Source organism: Lineus longissimus, chromosome 13, assembly GCF_910592395.1.
Source record: "Lineus longissimus chromosome 13, tnLinLong1.2, whole genome shotgun sequence".
In the NCBI taxonomy this organism is placed as follows: domain Eukaryota; kingdom Metazoa; phylum Nemertea; class Pilidiophora; order Heteronemertea; family Lineidae; genus Lineus; species Lineus longissimus.
The window spans coordinates 2,507,013-2,520,150 of NC_088320.1; the positions used below are offsets into that span (position 1 = coordinate 2,507,013).

At 43.1% G+C, this 13,138-nt stretch overlaps 1 protein-coding gene across 1 annotated transcript in view; it reads left to right on the forward strand.

Annotated features, from left to right (window-relative positions):
* Nucleotides 1–13,138, forward strand: part of LOC135498008 (zinc transporter ZIP10-like) — a 38,791-nt gene that overhangs the window by 16,489 nt on the left and 9,164 nt on the right. The window contains exons 3-4 of the mRNA XM_064788121.1: nt 9,393–9,666; nt 9,854–10,023. Coding sequence (XP_064644191.1) covers nt 9,393–9,666; nt 9,854–10,023 — 444 coding nt within the window. The remainder of the gene's footprint in view (nt 1–9,392; nt 9,667–9,853; nt 10,024–13,138) is intronic.

The window sequence follows — 13,138 nt, forward strand, 5'->3', positions numbered from 1 at the left end:
GCCATTGTGAGGTTTGCTGATTAGGCTTTCACTCACATATTTGGGGCAAGCTGATGATTGAGTTGGGATCTTGTTTTCACATTTTTGGCAACCATTGAATATTTATGAAGTTCCAAGCCTTCTGATCTCATTTCCATCTAACTCGGTATCAAAAACTTTTTACTGATTTCGCTGGGACGTTGATTCATGTTGTCAACGCATGATAGCTCTATTTGTAAGGGGTTTCTATAAGGCCACCCTGCCTTTACAAATAGCTTGCCACCCCACCTACACTTGTCTATACTGCAGCGATGTTGCCAGCCCACCTACACTTGTCTATACTGCAGCGATGTTGCCAGCCCACCTACACTTGTCTATACTGCAGCGATGTTGCCAGCCCACCTACACTTGTCTATACTGCAGCGATGTTGCCAGCCCACCTACACTTGTCTATACTGCAGCGATGTTGCCAGCCCACCTACACTTGTCTATACTGCAGCGATGTTGCCACCCCACCTACACTTGTCTATACTGCAGCGATGTTGCCAGCCCACCTACACTTGTCTATACTGCAGCGATGTTGCCAGCCCACCTACACTTGTCTATACTGCAGCGATGTTGCCAGCCCACCTACACTTGTCTATACTGCAGCGATGTTGCCAGCCCACCTACACTTGTCTATACTGCAGCGATGTTGCCAGCCCACCTACACTTGTCTATACTGCATGCAGCGATGTTGCCAGCCCACCTACACTTGTCTATACTGCAGCGATGTTGCCACCCCACCTACACTTGCCTATACTGCAGCGATGTTGCCACCCCACCTACACTTGTCTATACTGCAGCGATGTTGCCAGCCCACCTACACTTGTCTATACTGCATGCAGCGATGTTGCCAGCCCACCTACACTTGTCTATACTGCAGCGATGTTGCCAGCCCACCTACACTTGTCTATACTGCAGCGATGTTGCCAGCCCACCTACACTTGTCTATACTGCAGCGATGTTGCCAGCCCACCTACACTTGTCTATACTGCAGCGATGTTGCCACCCCACCTACACTTGTCTATACTGCAGCGATGTTGCCAGCCCACCTACACTTGTCTATACTGCAGCGATGTTGCCAGCCCACCTACACTTGTCTATACTGCAGCGATGTTGCCAGCCCACCTACACTTGTCTATACTGCATGCAGCGATGTTGCCAGCCCACCTACACTTGTCTATACTGCAGCGATGTTGCCAGCCCACCTACACTTGTCTATACTGCAGCGATGTTGCCAGCCCACCTACACTTGTCTATACTGCATGCAGCGATGTTGCCAGCCCACCTACACTTGTCTATACTGCAGCGATGTTGCCACCCCACCTACACTTGCCTATACTGCAGCGATGATCACAAATTCAAGGCTCTCTACCCTAATACCAAGCTAAAAACCAATAAGTCCCATCAAGACACGCCGACTGCTGATAAATGTTGGACTTGACCTGCAGCCATTTGACAGTGCCTTGATGTCTCGGAGCTATACGTTGATTGGATTGGCAATGATTTAACGTGCACCAGTTGATGACCAATTACCACTAACGATGCCGCTGATATCATTTTTTAAACAGCGCCCCAGGATCAGAGGCACCTGCACTTGTGTGCGCCTTGAACATCATGTTGTTGTGTGAAGGAATTTGGTGTAAACTTTTAAAAGGGAATTTGTGTCTTTCGACAGGAGCGCCTTGACTGGCTGAACGTCGCTGAGTTATGGCGTCAGGCTCTGTTGATTTTGGCGTCATGTCCACGAAACGGCAAAGACTGACCCAATAAGTCGGCCATTTTGTTGTAACGTTAGTATCACGTAAGCGCTCAACCCTAACTCGGAGGAGGAACGCTCCCAGGAGAATATAACACCTCCAATGCAAATGCTCAGGAAAAAAATCCCAATATCGAATTCAACACTTTCTCACGATGTCTTCCACGCTGAGTCCAATCGAGCTCTTTTGGATCCCAACACTTTTCCATAAGACCAATATTGTCGTTTGGATAAGGATGCGATGAATCCTCTTGCCAATAATTCACTCGCCAATAAAGACTGTAAAAACGTCCCTTTAAGATGAGATCTGAGAATGTGAGATTATTTCTCGGTCTTTGTGGAGGACTTATTGTTCGTTGTTGGAGAGCCCGCAGGATATTCTTTCCAGTGACGTTCACAAACTGTGTAGAGGTTTTTGCCCACACTAAATTTTCTCAGTGACTGGGGAAAGCCTGCTGACGCTGGTCCTCCTTTGATGCCAGAAGCAACAGCAAGGTTGAGCGTCTTGCTCAGGAACACTGCTGCTGGATCAGTGGGTGGTTCTTCCAGGAATTGAACCCGCTGCTACACTTGAGTTAGTTTTCAAAAGTGGATCATTTGTGCTGCCTAAGAACATATTTAAACATTTTGAAGGGGTATATGGCCTAGATCTGGAATTCTTCTGTCGGCTCCCCACTGTCTTCACCCTTGTACTGGGCAGGAGTATAATAATCGAAATCATCCCGATGTAAGTGTTCACCACACCCCAGCAGAGAGCATGAATAATTGATCTATCGTTCCATGACGAGAGATATGTGAAGAATTGCTGAGAAGCAAGGGGTGGGTCTTAACAGGTTGGAGGGCCAGCTGGCAGGGGCGGCTTTTTCAAAATGTTTCGGGTATGTAAATCGTGAAAGTTTCACTACACTGAAAGTTGGAGCATTTGCTCAATCAGTGTTGATCTTTGCCTCGATGCAAAATTGGTGATAGACTGAAGTTTATGCACACATGAATGAAATGTGGGCACAGTTACTCCCCACACACACATATGTAATGGCAAGCACGTGAAAATGTTGCGTTCATTGCAAATTGTTAAATTAGCGTTTATTATGAAAGTTTCCCGATATCGTGCCTGACCTCAGTTGATTGGCTGCAATTTTCGGGGCCAATTGGGAATTACTCGCAAAATATATGATGCGGTGTGTGTAAAATTGCCGGGGTTGCCATCATGACAGATAATAGAGGATCGAAACAACAAATTGGGGTTGGGCACATGATTTTGCTATTAGAGTATATTACTTCATGGCTTAATGTTTAGTTATGACCCACTATTCGAAAACATTTGACCTTGTTTTCTGTTTAAAGGCCACTGTGACCTTGTGATCCAAAACTAGCTCAAGGCCTCTGTGACCTTGTGTTCCAAATTCTTCAAGGCCATTGTGACCTGGTGTTCAAAACTCTGCTCTTGGCCATTGTGACCCATTGTTGTGAACCTCTCACTGCCAGCCAGCCAAAAATTATCTTTCAAGATGAGAGTGATTACAGAAAATTACAGGCTCACAAAGCCAACTACCTCTGCTTGTCTTTTCTTTACATCTGTCAATTGTTGTTCTAACTTGTCACATCAAAGGTTACTGGAGAAAATAGAGCTTAATGGCGGCCATCTTCTGTACCACTTAGCTCAGATTAAAGACAATCATTGAGCGGAAGAAGAAGAAAAATGCTTGTGATAAAAACAAAAATTGGATTTTAGTAATTTTCATAAAAAATTATCCCTGCATAATAACGCATGGAGATGGTACTCAGGAGCAATCGATTTTGTGAAAGAAATCTTAAGCCTTTCTGATCATTTTAATAATTTAAAGGTCTAAAAAGCGAGTTGGGTTATGAAGAATTTTGTCATTTTAACATTGAAAACGAGAAAAGTGCTGTAGTTTATGCTACAGCAGGTAAATTGATTTGCCTGGTGGAACGAAGTGGTAGGATAGATGGAACAAACTCTGGGCGATTGATGAGGTGATTGTCTGAAACCAATCAAGAATCACTTATAAAACTGGGTATAGTTTTGAGCCACCCGGTCAACATCCTTGGGATTAAGCTTTCAATGTTATTAGTAGGATCCTCTAAACCGTGATCAGGTGAGTCGAAACCGCAGCCAAGGTCATATTATATTGCATTGATTTGAGATAAAAAAACAGCTGACCCCACCATAACCAAGCAAAATCATAGTGGGTTTGGGCAACACAAAGTCAGAGGCATCTCCTACATATTTCTGGCCCAAACTGATAAGGCCTAGCCAGCCTAGAATAGAAACACCTACAGAGGCCTTCTACAATTGAATTAGATGAAGTTCAATACGACAATCAAGATGTACAGACCGGGGGAGCTGGCTGTACGTACCCATAAGTCTTTGCGGTAGTCTCGCGCGTACCGGATATAACCTATCAAGCTTTTCTCCTTCAGAGAAATACTGCGTTGCGCTCAACTGCCAATTATGCATTAGTCTGGTGGACACGAGGTTGGCCTTGAACTTGCTCGAAATCGAAAATTTGGACAACACACGTGTACTACAGCGCAAACGGCAGCATTCTGACATATAGAAACATGTGGTCTGATTCTATTTTTACTTGTCATTGAGTGATCACGCGTCCAACCTCGTATGCAGGGTAATGTGGCTTTCTCATTGGTCGAACGTTAATTTTGTTCACAGCCTTATAAGGCACTTGAGCGCAACGCAGTATTTCTCTGAAGGAGAAAAGCTTGATGGGTTATATCCGGTACGCGCGAGACTACCGCAAAGACTTATGGGTACGTACCGCCAGCTCCCCCGGTCTGTACATCTTGATTGTAGTATTGAATTAGATTAAGTTCAATCATGTCTATGTCAGAATCCAATGCATGCAATGCATGGCTTCAGCCAGCTTCCTCATCACATGACCCAAACATCATCAGACTGTTTTATTGCCCTCATTATTTAATTGGTCAATTATTATCACTTATCATGTTCACTGACATGAAACCCATTAATTCCCCTACTTTCTGTGGTAAGACTATAGCCCAACACCAATTTCAGTGATAGCTATTGTTCAATACTCTACACGCTACACACAATGCAGGTTGCTGACCTACCTGCCTCACTCTGCATCACTTCCTGTGGTTCTGCCACTAGATGGCAGTGTATTTTAGGAATTGTGTACCGGTATATCAGATAGATTTCAACCTGAGGGTGTTTTCCCGAGGTTTGCTGCATGTCGATCCGTCAGCCAGACACTGGAAAACCTTGCCTCTGCCTTTATGTTCGTTATCCAAATCTCCGATAACATCTTTTCTCAAATTCTCAAGGCGACACAAAAGACAAAGAGCAAGCTGTCTGGCTGCACAAGATTGGAAATTCAAATCTACATCAAACATTGAGGATTAGCTATTTCTTTCCGGCTGAAATTCAGAATGTACATGCAATAAATTTCCGCGCAAAAGCTAATTCAGCTGCGCTTGTAATTTAGAGTTAGGCAAAAAAAGTTTGGCAGTTGTTTCTTGTCATCGCCTTGTCTTAGTTTATTCTGCAAACAAAAAGCTGCTTTAAGTTTGATGTTAGGAAAATGTTTGCTGGGAAAATGGTGTAGCAGTTACTGTTTATTCCCTTGGTTCATCTCAAGTTAATGTCCTCTTTAAAACTAGAGGGCAAAGTATGTTTAAAAGGAAATAGTTCCACCTGAGAGTTAGATTCCTTTGTCTCATCTCAAGTCTAATGACCTTCTATTGGAAACTAGAAGGCAACTTATGTTAGGATTAGGAAGAAGTTTCATCCAAAACCCTCGATGGACAACTCACAACACGTTCCTTTGGCTCAAGATTGCCGTTCCTTTGACTCAAGATTGCCCATCCGAGTGCACGATCTTGACGGCCATAATGGCCACACTTGATTGGCTAAACTTGATCTATTGCCTTCGAGTCGCAGACAATCTCTGGGCTCGTTTTTGTGATCTTGGCAGCTTGAAGAAGCTGCTTGTAAAGTAATCGAGTTGATATTGATTTATCTGTTTTGAGGGGCTGCTTTGGAACTTTTGAAATATTTGAAATATTTTCAAGTATCAGTACCTCCTTGACATTGTACTTTTCTTGTTGCATTTTGGCAGTCTGTATCGAGCACACAGATGGAGGAAAAACTATTTCCGTTCCAAAGACAAAGATGCTGAGTGAGTCGCCCTGTGCACAATAATATAAGTAGCATCTTTATGGCTGGCTGGGACCAAATTCTGTAATCCAGCCATCCATCTAAGTAAACTTCAATGACAACAACGGCCAAAGTACAGAACGTCGAAACTCTGGCGATGCTATGCAAACCTAATTGAATCATCAACACCATCTGTCTATTAACAAACCTTATCCGCCGAACCGAGTGATTCGGAAATTGAAACGATGCTTAAAAGCTCGCGTGAAATCAAATTTGTCTGAAAATTAGATTGCGCTGTTTACTGAGCGAGCATTTTCTCCCTTTATGGCCTCGTCAGTGGCCATTGAGGAAATTCAAATTGAGATGAGGCGGTATTTCAAATGTAAACATGGAAGATTTCATTTTAAATGCGAAATACAGGACTAGAATGTTTGGTAGATTGAAAGATGTATGAATGAGCATTAATTTGTTTTGATTTACAATGGTGATGATCCTTACAGTGAGTGAGTCCAGTGTTGGAGAGGTCCAACACTCAGGTTTTTTACATTATTGTCTAAACTTGATCAGAGAATGTTAAAATAGCCCCAGCAATTGACTAGATGAGATGCCCTCCTGAAAAACACGAGGGACGTCGACGAGAATCTAACAACCACTTCATCATGAACTGGGTTGATAAGAAAAGACCAGAACACCTCAAGAGGACTGGTGAAGCTGAAATTCTGCATGTTTAAGAATTTCAAGGGTCTTCAGCCTGAGGGTTTGTAATGAAATTTAGATGTTTAGTTACTGCAGCGTGGGTAAGAGGCACTGTTGACGAAGCGGGGTGTGATGTCTGCATCATTCAATGGTGACAAAAGTTTGATGAGATTTGAAGGGACATGGCTATGACCTTGGGGAGGGGGCGTCCATCTTGCCCTACAAGGTTTTTATACGTAAGTAAATGCATGCGGTCTTTATGGCATGGCCACTGCACATGGGGTCCAAGAATATTTCGCTAGTTTTCGTTGGACTGACCAATACCCAAAATGTGAGACCAGCAACAACCATGCCACCAGAGAAACTCTCTGTATCATTGTCACTTGTGACCCGCTCTGCCAAAACTAGGCGCTTGTCGCATCTAAACTTGACAGGTTGATACGGACTTGTTGTTCATTTCCCTATTGTAGACCTTTTGTGAAATGTGACTAAATCAGTTTGTAATAGATTTCACAAAAGGTCTACAATAGGGAAATGAACAACAAGTCCGTATCAACCTGTCAAGTTCAGATGCGACAAGCGCCTAGTTTTGGTAGAGCGAGTCACACTTTTGTTGGTCAGACCAGAGGTGGGTCTCGGCCAGTTCGAAAAAGGCCTATTAAAAGTGTGCTTAGTTGGAAACTGTTCGATGTGGAATGTTAATTCGACATTGATAATGCATGTAATGTGGAAACCAGACACCCACGCTAAATATCCGCTAGGACACTTTACATTTTTGGTGGGCCAAATATGCTGAATTGGGTGATCCATCTCTTTAACCCGTGGGACTTTTTCAATTACCAACCCAATTTGCCCACTCCTTTAAAATGCTATTTGAGTATGACAGCATGAACTTTTATTGCCTGATGTTTAGAACCTATTGCCTGGTGTTCACATTTCGCAGTCTGTGATGCCCACGCAATAAATTGACGAGGAAAGTGACTCTCAAATTGGATCATTTTATCCACTAATCTTGTTATGCCAGATCGTAAGTTGACCACCACAAAAGTTATGCAAAGTTTTTATAGGACAAATAGGGGATAGCGTATTTTTCCCTCCATCATCATAAATTCATAAATGGGTAGCAATTTTGTCGAACATCACGAAAATGTCGCACTGGTCCCTTGAAACTGGACATGTCCTTTTGAAACTAAGGCTTGTGTCCTAAAGACCTGTCAGGTTTAATTGTGAGTAGATTGCTGTACAACCACCATGATACCTGCATAACTTTCACAAATCTTGCTCTGATTGCCATGAACAGTCACATCATGCCAGTACGGCCAATTACACCTCATAGTTGTACGATCATGTCGTCCAATGATGACAACAAATTGTGCTTGCATGACGCATAAACATCATAACTAAGAGTCATAATGGTGCGTTTATACCCTTCATATCTGCTTGAGATCTGAGGGTCCAGCATTTCCGGTGATGGCCGTCGATTCATTTGAAAGTTGATGCGCTGGGTCTGTTGGTTTCATGTTGTCTTGTGCCATAGCATTAGACCATGATTGCCAAATAGACATCATGTCTCTGATGGCACATGTACTGTTTCTATTTCCTGTGATCAGGGCATTTATCTTTGATGCTAAGTATATCATGATTACTGTAATATCATGTGTGGTACATCAATGCTGTTGACATTTCAGGGGAGGAGGGCTTGGGGCTCACCTTGGGTTACGTCTCACATCAGTTCAGAGGCCTACTAGTTGTTTTGCCCATTTTCTGAGGGTCAATGCTGTTGACATCATTTCCAGGTGGGGGGGGGGGGGCTTGGGGCTCACCTTGGGTTACGTCTCACATCAGTTCAGAGGCCTCCTGGTTGTTTTGCCCCATTTTCTGAGGGTCATTTTCCCGTCTCTCATGTGATAAACTTGAGAACCAGTATGGATATCACAAGCTTACTATAAGTCTGCATCCGGCTGAAACCTACCCAAACCAGATTAACGCTGCCCATTCGTGATATGATTAAGGTCTGTGTCACTTAAGCAGTATCGATACATCATCTAACATTTTGATCCGGCGCATCTCTTCCGTGCATCATCGCTAATGAAAACGCCACAAACGATCTGGTTGCATTTGATGAAAGAGACCCGTGGAAATAAATTCAATTGTGGTACGAATGGCGGGGATCATTATGGTTCATTGTGCGGCCGGAGCATTAATGAGAGGGAGTTAGGACGAGTTGACCATCTCAATAAATATTGCCATTGATGCGTGGGTACAGATAAAAAATCAATCTATGAGGTGAAAAGTTAAAGATGTGTCTGTTTCAAGACCTGTAGTCATTTGCCCCATGGAATACATCATTTGCCAGTTTGCAGTATGCGGAATGAGACTGACGCCAGGGTAATGTTTTCCTTTGAGCCTCAAACAAACATAAGCGCTTTGAAAGTGACGCGTTTGATATCATATCATGATATCATGGTCTGAAGGTCATGGTTGCTCAAAGGCCGAAACAGGAGACTGGGTATGAGACCGTTGAAAGGATCTGTGAGGTTTGGGAACAAGCTCTGCATTACAAAGACTTTCAGCACATGATTTTCACTATCCTAACTCTTGATTTTTTCCAGTGTCAGTTGCCACCAAACTACACGGCACTTCCAACGATCAGAATCCAAGGGTGTGACACGTGATGCCTTCATGGAGCACTGCCAACACGCGTTGTCTCAATCTTTGTAAAACACATGATTTTCACTTCTTTTTAATTCTCATATCTTCCAGTGTATGTCGCCACCAAATCTTCTCAACGCATTCCACCAATCAGAAACAAAGGGTGTGACACAAGAATCCTTCCTCAAACTCTGCCCCGCCATCATATACCAAATCGACCTCCACACGTGTAGTCGTAATGGATGCAACAAGGGCCGGCCGTCAACAGGGGCGCACGTGAGGTCACACGGTGATCACGATCATGACCATGATCACGACCATGTGCATAAATCTCCGTTGAATTCAACGACGAAAGAGTGGGATTTCTTTTCTATTCCTTTAGAAGGTAAGATGCTTAAATTCGACAACAGAACTTCACACTGCGCTGTGAGCAACAAGCTATCATTTCAAAGACAATTAGTCTCTCTCATGTGAGACTATACCTTCTAAAGGTCCAGCTTTGACTGACCAGTGAAGTTCAACTTCCTATATAACACGTACTAAACTAACATTTATGATTCTGTCCGTTTCAGTGTGGGGTTACAGCACTCTCTCAGTCCTTGTGATAAGTTTAGTCGGACTCTGCGGGGTGGCCATCGTTCCGGTTATACAAAAAGTCTTCTATACTCATCTCATCCAATACTTGGTGGCGCTAGCGGTCGGCTCCTTGGCAGGGGATGCCATGTTACACCTCCTTCCCCATGTAAGTACATCTTCCAATACTTTCTTCACTTCTGTCAGAGGGACAAAGCTTCTTCTTCTTCCAGCTGTGTTTGATCTTCAGAAGGTTTGTTATCATTTGCAGCTAGGCTAGGATGCTGTTCAGAGGGGGGTGTCACTGGCCAGTTGACTCTGTTGGCCAGGTAGTAATAATTGCAAATGAATAAGGAATCTTAGGTCTTATTGAAAGTATGATGCAATTGAAGTAAAGGGACTTGCCGAAGGTAACAAACACTGAGGCTGTGTCGGATATCGTATCTACATTGTTTACATTTTGATGGATCTGCCAATTTACCTGGACCATGCTGCACCAAGAAGAAATGTCTGGTGTCATTTGATGCGCGGTGTCTTGTAAGTTTGTCACGGCCTGTAGACATCGTCCTCTGGGACCGTCGCGTCTCTCGTCGACACTTGCGAAACATATGTAAATAGACCTACGGAAATAACATAATCGAATTGTCCAGTCTCAAAGGTGAATAAGAAAATTGAGTGAGTTGAATTTGTTAATGTCTCCTTCAGACTCCCGGGTACTACACATCTATCATTGATGCCCAGAGAATCCCAATGTAATTTGTCTGGGATAATTTCTCTCCCTCCCGTTGAGACCGCGGCAATCTTGAAGTCTCCTGGGTACAGTCTGATAGTGACAGTTTCAGTCCAGGGTTTAGCCTATGAAACATGGTGCATGCTAGCTCATGGCTGTGTATAGCTATCACTTTCAAGTTTCTATCCAATTTGATTCCGGGCCAATGGTTTGAATACAATGACCCACATATAAGACCTCAATTGGCATGTTCAGAATATTTGACCTACACCCCTGTGTTTGAAAAAACCTGTGGGCGTGAATCAGCGTTAAAGGCTAAAGGTTTAGATCATCCATTACAATTATGGTGGATTTATGTACATAACCAAAAACAGCACGAACGTTATCAATGTTTTATTCTGCGAGACAGGTTGAATGTCACTAACCTAAATGTTTCATCAGAAATAACTGAGGGGTAAAGAAGAAGGCTGTGCATGGTTTTATCCGCGAACCAATATTTCGTCTCTCTTTGCAAACATTTACAAGTTCACATTTGACAGTGCATTTGTGAAAAGGTTAATTTGAAAAACTACGATAAAACCATTTCGCACGGTCTGAAACAGCAAATGATGAATTCAATCAGGAGATGGGTGAGGGAATTACTAACATCAATGAAATTAAGCCCCTTGGAAAAAAATCGCGGAGAAAATCCCTGTCGCAGAACTAAATTTGCAGTCTCACAACGGGCTTATCAGCAAATGTGTACCTTTTGTAGAATTTTCCAATTTTCTTAGAAGATGGTTTTGGGAGTTGTCTTCTCAAATTAATCTGTAAATAGAGGTGAGACTCCTGTGTTTATACTGCTGTAGAAAGCAACCAGACGGTGTTTTCATCGATGGTAACATTTACTATTATCTTCCCCAACTTATTATCATGATTTCATGTGAAATAGATTACAAATTCTTTAAAAAACCTTCTAAATCTCTAATTAATTTCCAAATCTCCTTGAAAGTGAAAATGTGTCATTTCCCCAGGTTTCCGTGTACTTGACGAAATAATGACTTGAAAAGTAGCTTTTGAGATCACACTTCAGATCTTGCTGTAGGGGCTAGTTTTTCTCGCGTTCGTGCAGGTGCATTGCATCTTGGGAAGATCACAGCATTCTGACACGTTCGTGTCAACTAAAAATTGACTTTTCATTGTCTAAGCCGTGGCTTTAAGACAGTCGGACACAAGGTTTCATCTGAAAGAGACCAGAGTGACTTAGTTACTACTGACGTTGTGTTGAAGTGATCTGAGGGAGTGTTGGTGCTCTCTGTGTCTAACCTTGGAATTCTTGTGTTCCCAATAGAAACCCACCAGAGCAGGACCCTTGGGACTGATAGTCAATGAGCCCTGTTGAATATGGAGAATCTCCCACTGGATGCACTCAATTATCCGTAACAGAACTGCCAGTGAATATTGATATTTGGGGTTAATGGATTCCCTGTTCTTGGGTAAGAAGTCACGCCATGTCTGCATGACAATTCATTGTGATTTGACCAATCGGCAACTGCTGTGCAATCCTGCTGTCTCGGTGACCCACAAGACATGACGCAACTCTACGCTCACTGTCACTACCTCCCTTAACTCCTTTTGACGTGCGAGTGCCTGGCTAATTGATTCCAACGAATTAATCACGATTTTCCTAAGATTGAAAGCGACAGGATTTTATGCCTTTCAATCGCAATTTACATTTGAGAGTAGAGGGACGTTTTATGGTTCCCGGTTTTCATTAGCATGTGTGTCATTAGTGACTTTCTCTCGCACGAGTAGAGCAATTAGGTGTCCATCTCCCTTGGCGATGGTCACTTGGACCGAGGGTTGCCTGGCCATTTGGTCCATTACGCTGGTATGGAGGGCGTTCTTTCTAGAAATGGATATTTGACGATTTGAGACCAGTTTGTACTGTAAACAGCCAAGTTTTTATTTTTGCGAAATCTTCGAAAACAAAACGTAAATGTCCTCAACACAGATGCAAAGACACCCCAGCACAGACAGAACTATCGGTCTCGTAACAAATCTCTCTTGTCCTATTAACCAAAGATATTGCATACGACATCAGATTGGCCGCCTCTGATTTCAGTATCCGTTGCACGGACACAATAATTGCGCTGAGTGGCCGTATAGTAAGCAATGTAGATCCACAGGACACGACAACTGAAACTTTATTGACGAGATTCGGTTACTGGTACCGGAAGCGTGCATTGTAAATAATAATTTCTGCGAGTTACATTTTTCATTGGGAATACTAGACGATAGTGAGACTGTTGTTGGCAAGTGGCAGTTAGAACATGTGCAGATCTCTTTCATATCATTGTCAGTCCAACCAAGCAAGGCGGCATATCATAAACGTCAACACGTCCTTTACTCCTTCGATCCTCGCAGACTTTTTCTCCTATACGTTCTTAATTGCTTTCGCTGGCCCGTCAGGCGTGATTAAGACGCTCGCAGATTGGCTTCTTGGGTAATTGCTAAAAAATGGAATTGTTTTGGAATTAGCTGCTTGTGGCGTTTGACTTATTGTGACAAGGCT